The sequence below is a fragment of the Myotis daubentonii genome, chromosome 7, assembly GCF_963259705.1.
Source record: "Myotis daubentonii chromosome 7, mMyoDau2.1, whole genome shotgun sequence".
Taxonomy (NCBI): domain Eukaryota; kingdom Metazoa; phylum Chordata; class Mammalia; order Chiroptera; family Vespertilionidae; genus Myotis; species Myotis daubentonii.
This window is the reverse complement of record NC_081846.1, coordinates 37,503,441-37,522,925: the sequence shown is the minus strand read 5'-3', so window position 1 is coordinate 37,522,925 and position 19,485 is coordinate 37,503,441. Positions and strand designations below refer to the sequence as shown.

The following is a 19,485-nucleotide window of genomic DNA, read 5'->3' as shown; positions in this document are numbered from 1 at the left end:
TTCCCCATCAGTTGTGAGGCCAGCCCCCCTCAGAGCAGAGTCCTAATCAGCCCCCTCCCTGACGCCTCCTCCCTTGGACGCCCCGGATTAGCGGTAGAGCTGCTTCCTGCAGTTACTGTTCCCTGAGCCCTCCAGTACCCTGAATTAAACCGTCAGTCACACGTGGCTCCTGCTTTCCTGACAATACAGTCCTGGTGCGGAATAGGGTTCTCTCCCATCCTCTGGCTCCCAGGGGTCCTACTGAGGCATCTCCAGTTCCCTGTGTGGTCAGTGATGCCCACCGGAGGGATACTCTTCTATGTCCCAAGGATGAGGGTCTGTGGCCAGACGACAGACAGCGGGAGTTCATGTAATCCTGATTCCAGAGTTGCACTGATGGCTTTGCCAAGGATAGCCAGGTCCTCGCCAGACCACTGGCCACATGCCGGGTGCCAAGAGTGCGCGGATGTGTTTTGGCAACAATGCTGCAGCTGGAGTCATCACCCATGTCTTCGTAAACTGTATTCCCACAGGTAAATTGGGGGGTGAGTACATCCCACTGCACCTTCCTGCCAGGAATGTGTTTGCCTCTGCACCACTGTCTTGGCAAGAAGAGGACAGGCCAACCCAGAAACTTCTACCTGGCCCTTCCTGCCTTAATGGTCCTTGCTTCCCAGGTCAGTTACTGTGGGAATCCTGCCAGCTGTCAGTTCTGTTTCAGTGACATGGGTGGGCCCTGGGGCGACAACCACTCAGACAAATGTGACTTGCCACGACAGCCGTAGGCCCCACTCTTTTTAGACCAGCATCTGGGACCTCTGGGGACTGGTGACAGTTCAGAACTAGTGCGGATGACCAGCCCCATCCCCAAAGAGCTGGTGTTTCCTTTTCCCAGGGAGTCACCCAAAGAAATGGGTACAAGTGCCCTTGGAGTGCTCAGAGGCGGACAGCCTGTGGTGCACTCCAGGTCTGTGAATGATTTTCATCTGGAAAGTGAGGCTGTGCCCCTCCATCATGGTGACCACGTTGGGTTTCTGGACATCGGCCATTAACTCTCAAGGAATGTCCTAAGAATTAGTTAGTCCTCAAAGGGATCTTGACACCCTGCAGGTCTTGATGGCAAACCTGTTCCAGACAAAGCACTTTTAAATCTCCATACAGCAACTCATGGCACTCTCATCCACACACTTCTTTCTTGTAAGCCTGGGAACCAACTTCTGATGCTACAACACAGCTGGGGCTCAGAGCTGGTCAGTAACACGGTGAGGCCAGGGTCTTACTCAAGCCCATGGCCAGCAAACAACTCTCTCCAGTTCACCTCACATCTCCTTCAAAATTCAACATAGGACATACTCACCACCTCTGGACACAATGCTGAAGTTTTATCATTTCCCAAAATGATGCATTCTCTAATGTTTGTTCAAAAAAATACTTTATTTATTAAACAATATATCCATAATCTATAACATGATCAAAAAATACAGATATACATCTTTACATTATTTAATAAAAAGATTTACAATATTATATTTCCTTTACAAAGGGAACATAGGTAATAATTCCTTGAAAATAAAATGTAACATTCATGTTAAAGCTGCATCATCTTTTTGGATGAATGTGGTAAAAGTGAACACCACAAAAAGTGAACACATACGAAGGAAGAAACTTCATAGGACTGTCTCCTGAATGAGAACATTTCTTAGGCTTCCCATCTTAAATGCCTCTCAGCACAGGTAATGACAACTCATCGCTGTTCGCTAAAAATGGAGGAAAACCTTAACTCAAATGCCCATGCGAAGTGTCCGAATCCTGTGACGGGGCAGGCCGTGGCTGTGGCCTGTGGACAGTTATTGCTTGAAGCAGCCCCTGCCAAGGGCTGCCAGGGACAGGGCAGGAGGCAAGTGCAGTGTGGCTCCCTGGAACAGCACTGACACACAGCTGGCCGGTGTCCCCATGCATCCCACCACACACATGGCTGTACACCCAGCTTCCAGGGCCCTGGCTAGTCCAGTCTCACGTCCACCTGCCTGGGGCCCAGCCTGCATGTGGGGATAGTCACTCAGGCCTCAGCCCAGCCAACAGCTCCATTAGCACAGCCAGAGATGCAGAGCTCAGCTTAAAAAACTTTTTGTTAGTGTAGATGTGTCCTGTTGGAGAACAAGGTTTCTCAAATGGTAGGTGAAAACATAGCACTGAGAATAAGAAAAATGGTTCTGCTTCTCCTCTGAACAAGGTACTTCTTCCCTTACCAGTAAACCCCAGCCATGGAGGCCGCACCCTCACCTGCTGGGCCCAGCCCAGGTCCTGCAACCTGAGGGATGGGGTTGGCTCCACAGCTGTCCTCAGGATCAGACATGGGACCTGGCAGGCACAGACAGGGTTCCAGCCTGAATCACCCCCAGGATGAGGGCAGCCAAGCTGTGGGGAGCAAATCACTGTGGTGCTCTAGCCGTCCAGGGCCAGAGCCAGCCAGGTGGCCTGACATTCTTTCTCAACCAAAAAGCCACCCTTTTGTCTTTCTGACTCCGACGGTATTAATGGTCAGGAATGGCGTTCAGACATTCTCCAAACATCCCAGGGGACATTCCTATCATGCTCATGATTTCCATTTTTTTCAAAGCTGTCTGCATATTATTTTGGTGATATTACTGTAACTGGCAAAAGTAAACACTAGAAACAGAAAGCACAGAAACTTACAAAAAGCCGACACATGGGATGCTGCACAGTGACAAGCAGAATGACAACATCGAACTTTAAACAAAAGCTTAAGACAGAAGTTGGTCTCATTCTCAGGAAATGAGCATGGCCTCAAGAAACCAGGTGACAACTGAAACTAGCCAGCCATTAACCTGCATCCACAAACACAGTGTGTTCCAGTGGCAAGTGAGTGTGTTCAAAGATGAAGTGCAAATATTAAATTCGCTTCCAAAGAATCATCACAAACTTAATGTACTTACCTATCCTCTCCACAAAAACTGGTAAAAGAATGAAGAAAAAAAATTTCCACAACCGATTCCTCACAATCTTTAAACACCTGCAATGTAAAACTAAGTTGCGAAATACAAGCGGGCTTCGTGTTCCAACCCAGCTGAGTTACAGGTGCGCCCCCAACTTCTTCCTGAGCAGCAAGGAGACATCGGTTCTGAGACAGTGCATCAGGCCTGGAACCCACCAGGGACAGGCTGTGGCAGCTGCTGCCCCTACCCTAACCACCAGCCCGAGACTGGAAGGGGCACACAAGCGGAAGTGGCCCGCCTGCAGTCATTTGGAAGCAAGTCCTGCCCCCTCAGGTAGCTCTAGAAAGGACAGCAGTCTGGACACGTTCCATGCAGGGTAAGACCCACTAAGGGCCACAGATTCCAGCTGGACCCCAGCTGCCCGCTGATATCTGCTCCCAACTGCCACGTATTAACTCATTTGCAGGGAGGGGCTGGTCTAGGACGCAGCTTCACCAGTTCCTCTGCTCTATGTCCTCTCCGTGGTGAAACCCTGGAAGCTAGGAGAGGATGTGGTACAGGCGGCCATTGGAAGGAAGCAGTGGACCACTCCAGAGGACACTCTTCACAAAGAGAACGAGATTCTTCTGAAGCTGGGCATTTCACACCTTGATTCTATCTCTTGGGTCTTTTTTTTCCTGGTAAAAGGAACCCTGACTTGTCTGAATCACGCAGGGTGGGTCTTGGAGAGTCCAGGACACTCCCAGAAGCCCCACTCTAGGTACCATCACAAGTGGATCTCAACATACCAAATGTATGCGATGTCCCCAACTAGTACCAAAGAGACGGTTCAAAATCAGTTTGGTGAATGCTGATTAAACAGAAAGTACATTCTAGTTTCCTAGCTTCATTCCAGAACTGCTATTGTGGCACAAGAAATTCACAAATCACATAATTGTAGTCCTCTGGGAGACAAAATGCTGACCCAGTGTGTAACAGAAACAGGTTCAAAATCGGCTCTTAGTAGACTGGATTCACTTCACAAATAAACTTCATGCGATTACAATAATTTCATCTTCACAGTAAAAACATCCGGAATTCCCAGAGAAATGGAACATCTGCCAGTCTGCTATGCTGCTTCTCATTGGTGCTGGTCGTGGTAACCTACGGCCCATCTGCCAATCCAGAGCCGTTTCCTCCAGACAGTGAAACCTCAGGGAGTCCAGACTAAAAGGCAGTGCACAGCTAGCAGAGCCCCTTCTGGGCGAGCGCAGCCCTTCCTGTGCAGCTGCCAGCTCCGAGCGCACAAGTCGCGAGGGCGCCTTCCGGCAACGCCCACCAGACTACACACCCGTGCACTCAGCGTGGCCAATGTGCATACAGTGGTGTGGGCTCTCAGGGGAAGCCCAGGAAACTGCAGACCACATAAGGCTCACACCTCTAGCTGCAAAGCGATGGCAGTATCTGCTCCCAGCTGGCACATCCCACCGCACCCAGCACACCGCACGCATACATCCACGGAGTCATTCGGGCTCGTGGGGCTGCTGTGCTCAGTGCTGGGTCTGTACAAAAAGTCATGAGAACAAAGTCACTGTGGCAAGTCCCCATAAGATCCCTACTCTGTGCAAACAGGGCTCAGGTGGGTTCTTGTTGATTTTAGGAAATATCCAGAATTACAACTGGCCACTGAATTATTAAATATCATTCAAAACAAGGTAGCTTTAAGATGAAGGTAAAATATTGCAACGTGAAGAAAGGAGTGTATCAACTTGCTCTTCTGGCCCCGGTGTCAGCTCTTCCTTACTTCTTCTTCCTCCGCTCCTGGACACACCGAGGACAGAACCTGTGATGAGAGAGACAGTGTTAGCCCTTCGCAGATTTCTGCCAGCACTCGGGAGGCCCAGAACCTGTCTCTCGGTGAAACAGCACCAGAACCAGAATAGAGACCCACAAACACAGTGCACAGCTCTCCCACCAGGAAAAATCTCCTAAGCAAGTCGCTCTATCTAGCCTGGCTGTTTTCAAATAGATACAAATCAATCAGCAAAACTGCTTTCAGACATGAGCATTCCTCTTCACCAAAACAGAGACAACACCTGCTGTCGAGCTGGTGGCCTAGAGTGGGCGCAGGATGACGTGCACGCCGACCAGGCAGGCCACAGGCTCCCAGCCCATCCTGCAGACTGTGGTCAGGTGACCCTGCGCAAGCAAGTTCCAGAGTCTCAAACACAGAGCACTTTCTCAGTCACTCCTAGACCATGGCAGCACACAGGGACACAAGGGACAGTCCAAACTGCTGTCCACCTCAGCCCTCCTGCGCCCCCTACCAGAAGGCAGCTGATTACCGTGTAGCTGAGCTCAACCAGGCCAGGTCTACGCTAGTGAATGGGCCCTGAGGAAGCCTCGGTTCCTGCTCTTGCCCCTGTCCCTGCCCTCTGGCCCCTGCCCTAGTACAGAGCCTGCCCCAACCCTACCCCTGCCCCTGGCCCCTGCCCACCCCCTGACCCTACCCTACCCTCTGGCCCCTTGCCCTGCCTGCCCCCTGACCCTACCCCTGCCCCTGCCTGCCAACTGCCCATGCCCTAGCTGAGCCCTGAAGAAGCAGCACCCAGCATCATGCTCACACATGGCACACACAGCACAAGCACGGCTATCAGCTCACATCTCACCGACCAAGAAGCCTGCACTCAGTGATCTCTAAAAAAACCACAAAGATGTACAGCCAGCGTGGCTCAGTGGTTGAACATTGACTTATGAACCAGGAGGTCCTGGTTCGATTCCTGGTCAGGGCACAAGCCCAGGTTATGGGCTCAATCCCCAGTAGGGGGGGCATGCAGGAGGCAGCCAATCAATGATTCTCTCTCATCATTGATGTTTCTCTTTCTCCCTCTCCATTCCTCTCTGAAATCAATAAAAATATATAAAAATAAAAAGGCCCCAAAGAAATCAGGAGGAGGATAGCCGGGTTGGGTCCCCAACATGCCTCAGGCTCTGCCTGTTCTCCCAGAGGCAAAACTGTTTTCCAAGGCCTGGTAGGACACGTCCACCAGGAGCTCCACAAACAACTCAAATACAGCATGTCCAGAATCAAACTCTAATCAAACCCCTCCTGCCTCATGCCCCTTCCATCAGCTCAGGAGCTCCCCGTCATCACTGGCCAAGCCTGCCCCATGGGTTGGCCTCCTCAAGCCCAAAGGGTCACCCTGATCAGCCAGGGCCCTGACCACAGTCCCATCACATTCCCATCACCCCAGCTAAAGGGCACTCAGGGCTGCTGCATCACATCTCAGACTTGCTGGTGCATCCCGGTGCCCAGGGAGCCCCTGCCGGGACAAGACCGCACAGGCTGAGACACTGAGCACTGCACCGGCCCTGCTGTCATCCACCGAGGACCCAGGATAAGGCAGACTGTCCTCAGGGCATCTAGTCCCCGTCTGCATACAGCAAATGTGTCACATACACAACCAGGGAGGGTGACATCTCCACAACTGCAGCCTAGAACACGCCTGTCTTTAGCACAACTAAACAAAACCAGGTTTTTACTTAAATGGCATCATAGAGACAACTGAATACCAGGATGAAGAACAGGAGGGGCTCAGTCCAGAGCATGTAAGTCCCTGACCAGGCATAGCACCCGCCTGCCTGGTCCCATCCGTTTAATACTATGTTCCTCATCTTCTCTGAAAGCTTCCCCAGCGGAAAAGAACCCCTCATTTCTCATTTTATTTAGGACTATCTCTACTTCACTCGAAAGAGTCAGAATGGCCATTACATAGAGCAACAGAAATGTAGGTGTTTTGCAAATATAATAGAAGATGCCCCAGGTGAGGTGGGCAGCAAATGACTCTCATCAACTTGGCCAGGGACACAGGACCAGTGTGTGACACAGCCAGATCCCCAAACCCACACCCAGAGCACCGGGGGCCAGAGCAGGGAAGGTTACTAGGCCCAGCCACCCCCACCTCATTCTCGGGAAGGAGATAGAGCAGCATACTGACCATTTTCCTTTGGGCTTCGTGGTCAGGTCTACACAGGCAAAGTGAAACCACTCGATCGGACACTGCAAGGCAGCAGGGGAGAGGGGGAGAGCTGCAGTGAGCATGTAACTTGCTGTGTGCCAGACACAGAGAGTCTGCCACCTCCCCATCCCACCCCACCATGCCCTCACCCCTCCCCACCCCAGCCCACCTGGTACAGGACCCTGCCCATGGTCCCACAGGGGGATGCCGCAGCGTCCGGCTTCCCATCTCAAGGCCCCACATCTTGCAGCAGAACCCCACTGCAGCATGCCCAACACTCACATCTGGATTGTCACAGCCAATCATCTCCCCGTAGGACACCTGGTGGCAGAGGCAGTAGGTGGGCTCGTTGGGGTCCACGGGCATGTCCAGCACATCAGAGGGATGCACAGACAGGATAGTGTCAGTGAACTCCGACCTACATGGACACAACAGTGTTGAGCAGCAGTTAGATGGGACCACAGTGCCCCTGTGATACCTGACTGGTAGTGGGGGCAAAGGCGCATTCACATTCCGGCTTCGGGGTCCAGCGCACTTGGGCACATGAAGTCATCCTGCCTTAGTCCCTCCACCTGGATAGGACCTGCTCCCAGGACTCACCTCCATCCCGGGTCGACCCAGGGCTCACCTCCACCCTGGGAGGCCTGCCCCCACCAGCTCTCTCTCCATCCCTCCCATGACAATGGCTTGTGAGTTCCCACTCACATCCCCACGTATCTTCCTCACCCCAAAACCCATGAAGCCCACCAGCTCCCCTTCACCCTCCAAGATCTAAATCTCAGGAGTCCCCCTCTGCCCACCCATCAGCAGGGATACTTCTGACCACAGCCGCCCCCCACCCACCTGGGAGGCAGGCCTGTTGCCATCCCTCCTCAGTTCCCCTCAGGGTGTCTAACCCATGGCCCAGCCAGGATACCACCGTGCCCACACCTCCCTCCAATCCCCCAGCTCTGCAGCGGGTGATGGGACAGACGTCCACCTGTTACAGGGAAGGGACTAGGGCAGTGGTCGGCAAACCGCGGCTCGCAGCCACATGCGGCTCTTTGGCCCCTTGAGTGTCGTTCTTCCACAAAATATCGACTTCTGCGCATGAGCCATGAAGTTTCAATCGCACTGTACGTGCGCACCTGCACGTGGTATTTTGTGGAAGAGCCACACTCAGGGGGCCAAAGAGCCGCATGTGGCTCGTGAGCCGCGGTTTGCCGACCACAGGACTAGGGCATTTACTCTTAATGTGTTTCAGTATTTTTTAAATAAAGCTGCAAGTTACACGGACAGTATATTTCCATCAGTACAGAGACCTGCCCCCAGAGAGAGGACACACATGTTCCCTGAACACACACGTGCTATGTACACTAATTCACAGGGCAACAGGGCAGAGGGGAAGCTGAGCAAGTGGCAGGCCAGGACAACTGACATCATGACGTGGGTGACGTGAGAAGTCTGCTTCCCAAAGGGAACCCCCCCCTTACCTGTTCCGGTCTAGGAAGGTTTTGTGCCTTTGTGGTCACATACCAAGCTCCATAATGCCCCCAGCGTGCCACATGATGCCCCGTATGTGCTGCCCACCCCCAGCATGAGTGCCACCCATGCAGGCTCCAGGCACATCTGAGTCTCCTCCCTCTACTCTGTCTCTGGGAATAGACAGGATTTTTTCTTTAGATCTGAAAATCATAAATGTCACAAGAACCTGCCGCATCCATGTGCTTTAACACTGCTTCAGGCAACAGTCACAGCAGTCCTCAGGCTACGGCACTGGCTCCTTGCTACACTGAAACCTAGGTTTGTCACCATGGCCCATGGCACTGTCTCACCCACCTGCTGGCTCTGTCCTGTCTCTCAGGTGCTCACCCTGAATAACCACACGTACTCGGCACACTCTCTCTCTGTGGCACTCTCCACACTTCTGCAGACTGTTTCAGCTGCTCCCTGACCCTCACCTGTCACTCTGTGTTCAAGGGCACCGGCCAGATGTGGGTGGCAGCAAGAGAAGCTGGAGGGACTTAGGGCACCACCTGGCAAGGTCACCACCTCACCAGCAATCAGACCTGGGGATTGGTCCTGAGCCACCCCCTCTCCTGTCTCACCAGAGGGGGCTCCAGGGTGGTGGGTGCTCACGCTACCCCTGGAGGGAAGCACATAGGAAGTTGCCAAGCCTGTCCCTCGAGCAGACCAGGCAACCCCACTGCCTGAGGTGCTCGCTCTGGCCTGACTGGACATCAGAACTGTCCTCCAAGCTAATTCCCGTGGACATAGAGGGCAGCCCTCCAGCAGGGGTGGCTACTCATCCAAGCTTTGGGATTGGGGGCCACAGGAGGAACTGTCCCCGGTCCACACACAGCTCCTGCCTTGCCAGAGACAGCACGGCCAGGCAAGGAAACAGCCTAACCAGTATGGCTCAGTGGTTGAGCACCGACCCATGAACCAAGAGGTCCCAGTCAGGGCACATGCCCGTGATGTGGGCTCAATCCCCACTAGGGGGCATCCAGTCCCTATTTCTCTCTCATCGATGTTTCTATTTCTCTCTCCCTCTTCCTTCCTCTCTCTCTAAAAAGCAATAAAAACATTTAAAAAATAACTAATAGCCCAGCCAGCATGGCTCAGTGGTTGAGCATCAACCTATGAACCCGGAGGTCACGGTTTGATTCCCAGGGCACATGCACGGGTTACGGGCTTGATAACCAGTGTAGGGTGTGCAGGAGACAGCCAATCAATGGTTCCCTCTCATCACTGATGTTTCTATCTCTCTCTCCCTCTCCCCTCCTCTCTGAAATCAATAAAGATATATATATTTTTTAAAATAACTAAATGAAAATTAAAAAAAACAAATAGACCTTCTTGAGAAGAAAATATATTAAATGAATGATTCACTAAAGGAGACTAAAATTCAATTAGATACCAAGAGAAAAGCACTTGAAGACAAAGAAATAGAAATTGTCTAAACTGAGCACAGAAAGAAAAACACAGGTAAGAAAATAAGCAGAGCCTCCGTAATCTGTGGGAAAATGTCAAGCTAAATAACATACATGTAATTGGAGTCCCCTAAAAAGGACGCTTATGGCATACAATGGATTAAAATCTATTTAAGATAATCAATGGTTTGACCTGAAATAATAACACTGATATATTGTGAGGCTTGTCACATGTAGAAGTAAAAATTCTGACTATAACACCAAGAACAGGAGCAGGAAGGAAAAATGTGTGTGTAGGTTCTTATATTAAACATCTGTTAAAAAAACAACAACATCTGAACAATCTAAATATTGCACGAAAAGGCGGAGATTATCAGATTAGATGAAAAAGCAAGATGCAACTACTTGTTGCCTTCAAGAAACCCACTCTAAATACAAAAACATACACATGTTGGAAGTAAAAGGATGAAAAAGGAAACATACACCATCAAAAACTCACCATCAGACAGTGGGAGGGGCTGTAGTAATATCAGACAGAGCAGACTTCAAAACAAAGAACATTACAAGGAATAAAGAAATAAATTTCATAATGATAAAGAAGTCAGCCGAAACCGGTTTGGCTCAGTGGATAGAGCGTCGGCTTGCGGACTGAAGGGTCCCGGGTTCGATTCCGGTCAAGGGCATGTACCTGGGTTGCGGGCGCATCCCCAGTGGGGAGTGTGCAGGAGGCAGCTGATCGATGTTTCTCTCTCATCGATGTTTCTAACTCTCTATCTCTCTCCCTTCCTCTCTGTAAAAAATCAATAAAATATATATTAAAAAAAAAGTCAATTACTTTTTAAAAAAAAACTAAATACTCATGTAGAACCAAATAACAGAGCTTCAAAATACATGAAGCAAAAACTGACAGACCAGAAAGGAGAAACAGATAAATCCATAATTAGAGTTGGAGATTTCAACAATCCTCTCTCAATAGTTCATAAACTAAACAGAATACCAGTAAGAATACAAAAAACTGAACAACACTATTAACCTAGCCATTGAATTCACATTTATAGAACACTCCACCCAACGACAGTAAAATACATATTCTTTTCAAGTGGATATGGAATGTTCAGCAAGACAAACCATAACCCATAACACAAGTCTTAATCAACTGTAGAAGATTTCAATTATAGAATGTTCTCTGATCATAACAAAAATAGAAATTGAAATCAGAAAGTTATATGGAAAACCCCAAATTACTTGGAAACTTAGAAATCTACTCACACATAAGCTATGGGTCAAAGAAAAACCACCAAGGAAAATTTTAAATATTTTTAATGGAATTAAAAAATATATATATCAAAATTTGTGAGATGTAGCTAAAACCGAAATTATAAGAAAACGTACAGCTTTAAATACTTGTTAGAAAAGGAAGATATAAAAATCAAAGATCTAAGCTACTTCTATCTTAAAAAGCTAGAAAAAGTAAAGGAAAGCCATGGCCGATTTGGCTCAGTAGATCGAGTGTCAGCCTGTGGACCAAAGGGTCCCAGGTTCGATTCTGGTCAGGGGCACATGCCTGGGTTGCAGGCTCAGTCCAACGTGCAGGAGGCAGCCAATCAATGGTTCCCTCTCATCACTGATGTTTCTCTCTCACTCTCTTCCTCTCCCTTCCTCTCTGAAATCAATAAGAATATATATTTTTTAAAAAGCAAAGTAAATTTAAGTAGCTTAGTAGGAAGGAAATAATAAGAGCAGAAATAAATGCAATAGAAAACAGAGGGGTGCCATGGCCAGTGTTGCTCAGCGGTTTGAGTATCAGCCCGCACACTGATGGGTCTCGGGTTAGATTCCTGGTCAAGGGCACATACCTGGGTTCCAGATTTAATCCCCAGTCCCAAAGTCAGGGAGCATGCAGGAGGCAACCAATTGATGTGCCACTCTCACATCCATGTTTCTCTCTCTCTCTCTCTCTTTCTCTCTCTCCTTCTCTCCCTCCCTCCCTCCTTTCTACGCTCTCTAAATACAAAAGAAAACAGGAGGGGGGGTAGGAATCAATGAAACCAAAAGCTAGTTCTCAATCAAGACAAAATGAGAGAAGACATAAATTACCACTGTCAGGTCTGAAAGAGCAGTCATCTACACAAATCCTACATCAGAAGAATCACAATATTATAAACAACCTGATGTCAGTAAGTCTGACAACTTACAAGAAACAACAAATCTTTGTAGACACATTTACCAAAACTGACTCAAAAAGATACAAAAAGCCCGAATAATTCTCATAATTAAAAAAAAAATCAAACTATATACTTAAAATGAGAACATCTTGCTGTATGTAAATTATCTATAATAATAAAAGCGCAATGTGCAAATCAACTGAACGGCCGAACAGCACAACGACCTTCAGGACGAAGCCGAGGCTGTAGCCGCGGGATCAAGGCAACCACCGCGGCTGCGAAGGCCTAATCTCACGCAGCCTAATCTCACGTATCGGGCCTCTAGTTCCTTAATCAAGCCCATCTCAAAGTTTAATGTCCAGGAGTGTACTCGTGGGGGAAAAAACTACAAAGAACAAGTAGGGCACATACTATATATATATGTGGGTTATGTTGGTTTGGGGCAGAGTGAGGAGGTTATGGTCCCGACAGGCATGTCAAAGGACATGCCTCACAGCAACTCATTACACTACACTTGCTCTGTGTCGTGTTCTGCATCCCTGTAGTGCTTTACAATACAAAGGCTGGCATCTGGGTGTTTTTAAAAGATGAAAGTTTAAACACCAGGTTTAATAACCAAAAATTTTCCTTTTTCTTTCAAGATCTAACTCTTCAGACCTCTCCCCATAACTGTCAGAATCATCTCCACAGAAGCTAGCTGGCATTTTACCAGATTCTCTTTAGTCCAAATACTTCTGAGAAGCAACACTACAGTACAGGGGAAGGCACCAGGCGGGAGGCTTTAAATGAAGCATCTTCAAGGTCAAGTTAAATGACACATGTGTTTAATAAATGCAATCACAATAATGAATATATACAAAATATATTTATATATGAAATGATCAACTGATACACAGGCAGCTACTAAACAGTGGCTTAGCCCCAACTGTGAATACACACTGTTACGTCACTCGAGAGGCAGGCATACGCTCAGAGAAGGGGCTGTGTATGCAGCCTGATGCTCTTGCACATGGGCCACCAGGCAGGGGCAGGTGCACTCCCTGGGAACCACTGCCTACCACGCTGCTCACCCTGGCTGCTTAAGGGACTGACAGACTGACACACGAAAAGTCCACAGAACTATAGCCATGCTGGGCGTGGTAAGCACTTTCTCAAGGGTGGCTGTCACTGGTATTTAGATCTAGCAAATACTAATGGTGTGCTTTGGGGAAAAATAGAAAAGACAAAAGGCCTCACCCTCCTTTATGCTTCTTTTTCTTTGGAGTGTCTTCTTCTGAGGTCCTTCTGCCTCGCCCCCGGGAACTTCTCTTTTCTTTCTGGCTTCGACCTTCTGAAAGACAATGAAGACTCAATTACTGTCACAGAATTCATTAAAGCAGGACAAGGTTTACCCAAATACGATATTTACTGACAGGTTCCTAACATATTTATCAGACAATTCTTCAAAACTCCATAGTTAAAAGTAACAGAATAAAGAAAAATGGATAGACTTGCTTTTTAACCCTCGTCCTCCAGAGCTCTCAAAGTCGCTACCCTCCAGCTTGTCTTTCAGGTCTGCTTCAAAGCGTGCCAGGTCTGCATCAAGCCTCCGAATGTGTTTATCCACCTGCACAGAAGATCAAGTCACATTTAACATGAAAGCAAACAGCCCGGAGTCATAGCCCAGTACCAGCCAACCACTCCGCACTAAGTCTCTACCTGAGCCTTCCATTGACAAAGTTCTGCTAAGGTGAGGCCACCATGTCAAAGTGTGTAAGAGGGTCCTTTTTGACATCTCAACCAAATAAATCCTGCTCAGGAAATACCATGAGTTGGCAATATGACAGAGAGAGCTGTGAAACACAATGGACTAGGGGTGAGGATGTTTGAGGTCGAGTCCTAACTTAAAAACCTGAGGAACATTAGGCTCTTAAACAGAGTAACAAAAAACAAAAAAACAAAAAAAAAGGAAAACAAAATTCCTCCAGTGCTTTGGCTTTGGATGAGCTGGAAGGGAGAGAAGGCATTGCAAGCAGGGCAGCAAGATGAGCTGACCGAGCCTGTTCCCACCCTGAAGTCACACCCACCAGGGAAGAGTGACAGTACCTTCCATGTGTAAAAATGAATTATAATCTTAAGTTCATTTTGCATCATAGTAAAAATCTGACTCAATGACAATTGATCAAAGCTAACATTTCAGAAAACAGGCCGCGTACTCCAAAGATGCAGCACTTGGGGCATCAAAATCCCAAATACAAGCATTAAGGTCTCCTTCTAGAGTATTCTTTCTCAAACACAAGTTACTTCAGGTTTTTAAGAAATCACTGTTGCTTGATTGGGGAGGTAGGGAAGGGCATTCGTCAGGTGACGGCCTGCAGGGATGACAGAGATCTGCCACACGACATGTGCCTCATGGAACAAGGACTCCAGGTACCATGTGAGCTCTTAGTGAAGCTTACTTGAGAGGAAACAGGACACAAATTCTAGGACTGTTCCTAAAGATGACCAAAACATTGATTAAAAAATCTATATATAACAATGGACTATTTCCCCAGCTAAATAAATAAGCAAAAGAGCAGAGAAAACAAGACACAGTCATGGTCTGGGATGAATGACACCCCCCATTTGTACTCCTCTGGAAGCATCACTCTGCCAGAGCCTGAACTGTCCCCAGCCCCCAGCTGTCCCTGGCCTTGGGGTCCTGAGCAGCTCATCCCCACCCCCCTGGCCCCCATCCCCCATTCCACCCCCCCCGCCTCTCACCATCTCGTAGGTTTGCATGGCCAGCTGCACCTTGTCGTCGCTATACTCCTTGCACTTGCTGTAGGCACTCTGGATCTTCTGCAGATGCTCTACCCGCTGCTCTGGGGACAGAGTCTTCACTGTGGAGATGTACTCTGCGGCCAGGATGTCAATCTCCGCTTTCTTATCTGATAGAGAAATGGCTGAAAGCTAGTCCCTGCTTGAGATGCCAGAACAGGCTCACCAGATGGGCAACAATGAGGCCTGACAACACCAAGTGTCGGCAAGTGACTGACAAGCACCCCGAAGCACTGTAGGTGGGGACACGGGGGCACAGCACTCCACAGGCAACGTGTCTAAGGCAGTGTGTCTACAGACAGTGTGGCATCTGGAAGCTGAGCAGAGGCTCCGGCCAGGGCAAGGTGCCCAGGACAGTTCTGCATATGACTGCTGTCCCAGGAGCATGCACCATGCCTGTTCTGAGTCGTAAAAGTCCCTATCTGAACAATGAAGTGTGTTCTCACCTTACCTAAGACCTGGCATACTACTTTTAGGTACCCACCCTAAAGATTTAGATGCCTGCCCTGGCTGGCTTGGCTCAGTGGATAGAGCATCGGCATGAGGACTGAAGGGACCCAGGTTTGAGTCCAGTCAAGGGCATGTACCTTGGCTGCAGGCACATCCCCAGTAGGGGGCGTGCAGGAGGCAGCTGATCGATGTTTCTCGCTCATCAATGTTTCTAACTCTCTATCCCTCTCCTTTCCTCTCTGTAAAAACTCAATAAAATATATTTAAAAAATTAAAAAAAAAAAAAAAGAATCCAAGGAACTAAGTTTGGTTTAAAGTATCAGCAACTCTCTCTAGACACCATTCGAAGACATAGCCTAGGGCTAGGCCACACAGCCCCACTGCATAGGCTGGTCACCCAGTGCCACCCCAGGATCCTGGTGCCTCCTCTCCCCAGATGTACTGAAGGCCTGAGCCCACCTTCTGTCCTCTGGTCCAGCTCACGCATCAGCTGGAAGTTCCTCTGAAGTTCACAAGGAAGGTTCTCGATACCTGAAACACAAGGACATGGACTTCTCAGGAGAGGCACACAAATCTACCTGCTGGGCTTTAACCCCGAAGTCAACAGATAATAAGCCCACTTTGTCTTCTCTTTCTGCTAGGGTTTGAAGAGGAAAAGGATTAAGATACCCAGACCCTCCAGTCTAGATTACCCCACCACAGCCACCCAGTCCAACCCTGGGGTCCTCTTTGATCTTTCCCCACCTTAACTCTGAAATCTGCACTGGGTAGTGCAAACCAGTACTGTTGGTAGAACTTTTTATCCAAGGATGAAAGCATTCTCTAAGCTGTCCAAAAATGTGGGCACTGGCCACACTGGGCTACGGAGCATGTGAAATGGGCGAGTGCCCCCTGAGGGACTGAACTAATTTCACTCGTTTATTCACTTAAGGTTAAACAGGCCATGCTGAACCTCACAGGTGGAGAATCCCACGCAACGCTGCTAACCTGTTAGTGCTGCCATCCTTACAGGTCAGGCAAACGTCCCCACACACCTGCACAGCCACAACAGGCCCTGACTGGACTCCTCTGTCCAGTCTTGGCCACCCTCCACTCTCCCCATGTGCCAGTGATCATTTAAGAGCTCAATCTTGCCGGGAGCCGGTCCATCCTTGCTGTTTCAAGGGACCTGGCATATATGGCATACGGTTCTTAATATGTTTGCTCACCTTCTTGGCACTATGTGTTTTAACCAAGGTCACCTCTCCGAGGAAGGTTGAATCCCCAGGTAGGGATTTTCCCCTGAAGTTAGGGAGGGAATAAAACCCCTCAACTAAGTGCCAGGCGGGTAATTAATCACTTTAACTATGAACAATCATGCTTAAGCTACATAATCTTTACTCCCTGGAATGGAGATAAGAAACGCCCTAACCTTTGTAATAGAGATTGATAGGATTGAATCAACTGGTATAAATACAGATGTAACAAGACAGCAAGACACAGAAGTTAGAAGTCAGAACTCAGAATACAGAACCTACACAGAACCTACAGACAGAAGAACTTCGCTGGAGAGAACATGGCAAAAGATCCTGGACTGAGCCTGACTACAGAAATATGGCAGGAGAACCTTACTAGAACCTGGTGACCGAACCTGGCTAGAGATCCTAGACAGAACTTGGCTGGAGAACTGGCTACAGAACCTGGCTGGAGATCCTGACAAGAGAACCCGGCTATGATGATCACCTGAACACTGCCTCTGTGTCATTCCTTCTTCACCAACTCCGTCCACGCCTTTGGGAACCCCTGGACCTGCTGGGGTTGGACCCCGGCATCTGGCACCCGAACAGGGACCCCTAGGTAAGCGTCCCGCACTCGGGACAGATCGGACTCCACCATAGGAAAAGGGTGGATAGTCTTCGCCGACTCCGTCCACACCTTTGGGAACCCCTGGAAAAGGATTCCCCTAGGTAAGCCCCACTCTCGGGATGGATAGGACTCCACCGTAGGAAGAGGGTGGATAGTCTTCGCCGACTCCATCCACACCTTTGGGAACCCCTGGACCTGCTGGGGTTGGACCCCGGCACAATCTAATCTTTAGAAGCTGCTGCTTAAAGCCCAGTGCTCCTCAGCTCCCCCAGAGAGCCATGAAAACTCCCCACACAGCCTTCTCAGACCTCCCTGCTCTATCCTACTACCCAGGATTCTGCAGGACAGGCCACTCCCTGCTCTTGAGACTTATAAGCTCCTTCATGACTTTTAATTTTCTATACACTTTAAAAATAATCTGTCTGCCCATTTGATAGTAAGTTCCAGGAAAATAGGGATCATGTCTGCTTTCCTGGAACAAAGGACATGCTCAAGAAGCAAGCAGGTTGCCCTAACCAGTTTGGCTCAGTGGATAGAGCATTGGTCTACGGACTGAAGGGTCCCAGGTTCAATTCTGGTCAAGGGCAGGCACATCCCCAGTAGGAGGTGTGCAGGAGGCAGCTGATCCATGTCTCTCTCTCACTGACGTTTCTAACTCTCTATCCCTCTCCCTTCCTCTCTGTAAAAAAATCAATAAAATATATTTTTTTAAAATTTAAAAAAAGCAGGTGCCCTAGCCAGTTTGGATCAGTGGATAGAGTGTCTGCCTGCGGGTCCCAGGTTCAATTCCAGTCAAGGGCACATACCTTGGTTGCAGGCTCAATCCCCAGCCCTGGTTGGGGCATGTGCAGGAGGCAACCAATCAATGTGTCTCTCACATCGATGTTTCTGTGTCTCTGTCTCTCTCCCTCTCCCTTCCACTCTCCCTAAAAATCAATGAAAAAAAGTATCCTCGGGTGAGGATTAACAAAACAAAGAAAGAAGCAAGTAGGTGCCTCCTTTCCCAGCCTTCATGTTCAGGCTCCTCAGACCCTCCCATAGGGGCCACTGGACAGGTGGTGGGACAGAAAGGGCAAGCCCCAGTGCTCCCAAGCAGGCACCTGAGTGCAGACCTCTCTAGTGACAATGAAGGGCGGGCTCCCCTCCAGTGCTCTCCCACCTGACCTGTGCTCAGGATGGGCCAGGAGAGAACAAATGACCAGGATTGGGTAACTCCTCCTTGGGGAGAGCTGATCCCCACTGTCTCCTTCAGAGCAGGGGCTCACTCCTACTCAGCAGCCCCAGGTGGGGCGCCCAGACCGAGTGACCATGAATATCCCCAGTGCAGCAAGGTGCCCCATGCCCCCGCCAGAGACAGACACTCCCAATATGTATGTGACCTTGACAAGCTACTCGGCCTCTGTGAAATGCGGGAATAACCATCTGGTCAGGAGTGGTCAGGAGGGTCCACCCTGAGCTACAGGTAGATAGGATGCCTGCTGGGAGGAGCCTCATGGACGTCAGCCCGGATCACATAATCAGTCCCGGAAGTACCCCGGGGAAAAGGCAGACACCCTGGGAGACCCTCCAGGCCAGCATCGCCTCCCATCTTCCAGTTGCACAAGCTGAGGCTCGGTGCCCGGAAGCGACTCCGTGGACCCCAGGCCCGGAGACCCGCAGGCACGGCTCAGCATTCAAGGGGGTCGGGGCTCACCACCATCTTGGGCCTGAGTGGTGGGAGGCAGGCCCTAGTCAAGTAAGCGCAAGGCCCGAGACCAAGACAACACTGTGGAGGGCGGGGCCTACTCGGGGAGGCTGGGACTTGGCTGGGCGTGGTTTATATGGGGCGTGGCCTGTTGATGAGGGCGGGGCCTACCAGGAGAGCGGGGTCCAGCCGAGGGGTGGAACCGCACACTGGCCCCGCCCCGCCGTGACGCACCGAGAATTGGCGCGGCAGTGTCGGAGGACCCGGCGCCGCACCCCCCGCGCGCTTCCCACCCTTGTACCCGCCCGTTCCGCGTCCGCCTCCGCCGCCGCTGAGCCGTCCCCCAGACCCCACGAGCCTGGGATCCGCACGCGGATGTTAGCGTGCGGGGGAAAATGGCGGAGCGGGCCCTGCACGGGCGACGGCCCAGGGAACATGGTGGGGGGAGGGCGCTTACTGTCCAGGTAGTGCTCCAAGTACATGGCAGTCGCCATCTTCGTCCGCGGCCGCGCTCTGGCTCTGCGCAGGCGGGCGGAGCCGCGAGAAGTAGAGGGCGGGGCCGGCACGTTCACTATTAATGAGCTGCGCGTGAGGATTGGTCAGCAGGCGGGGCGGCCGCCGGCGGGGTCCGCCCCCTGGCTTCCGGCCGGCGGGGTGCGTGCATCATTTCGGGGTAAGCAAGGTTGGGGGCCGGGG

The 19,485-nt window shown here is 50.1% G+C and overlaps 1 protein-coding gene across 3 annotated transcripts; it reads right to left on the bottom strand.

The window, feature by feature from the left end:
• Positions 1 to 1,394: 1,394 nt before the first annotated feature.
• Positions 1,395 to 19,341, bottom strand: ING5 (inhibitor of growth family member 5). Of its 3 annotated transcripts, none has more exons than XM_059703910.1 (8): positions 19,247 to 19,341; positions 15,720 to 15,791; positions 14,754 to 14,920; positions 13,506 to 13,617; positions 13,248 to 13,341; positions 7,104 to 7,352; positions 6,914 to 6,975; positions 1,395 to 4,758 (listed from the first exon to the last, which is right to left on the bottom strand). In XM_059703910.1, exons 1-7 carry the CDS (start codon positions 19,281 to 19,283, stop codon positions 6,942 to 6,944), a joined length of 765 nt encoding a protein of 254 aa, XP_059559893.1. In that variant the 5' UTR covers positions 19,284 to 19,341; the 3' UTR covers positions 1,395 to 4,758; positions 6,914 to 6,941. The 3 variants fall into 3 exon arrangements, with proteins under 3 accessions (XP_059559893.1, XP_059559895.1, XP_059559894.1); XM_059703912.1 differs by having other exon boundaries at positions 6,914 to 7,025; positions 7,217 to 7,352; positions 19,247 to 19,340; XM_059703911.1 differs by having other exon boundaries at positions 7,217 to 7,352; positions 19,247 to 19,340.
• Between the last annotated feature and the right edge of the window lie 144 nt (positions 19,342 to 19,485).

Bases quoted from the DNA above. Each gene is read 5' to 3' on its own strand.
- ING5 (XM_059703910.1), bottom strand. From the start codon at position 19,283: ATGGCGACTGCCATGTACTTGGAGCACTACCTGGACA. The intron at 14,921-15,719 runs GTGGGCTCAGGC...TTTCTCTATCAG, and splicing joins GCTGGACCAGAGGACAGAAG to ATAAGAAAGCGGAGATTGAC. The intron at 7,353-13,247 runs GTGAGGCCTTTT...GTGTCCATGTAG, and splicing joins AAAAAGAAGCATAAAGGAGG to GTCGGAGTTCACTGACACTA.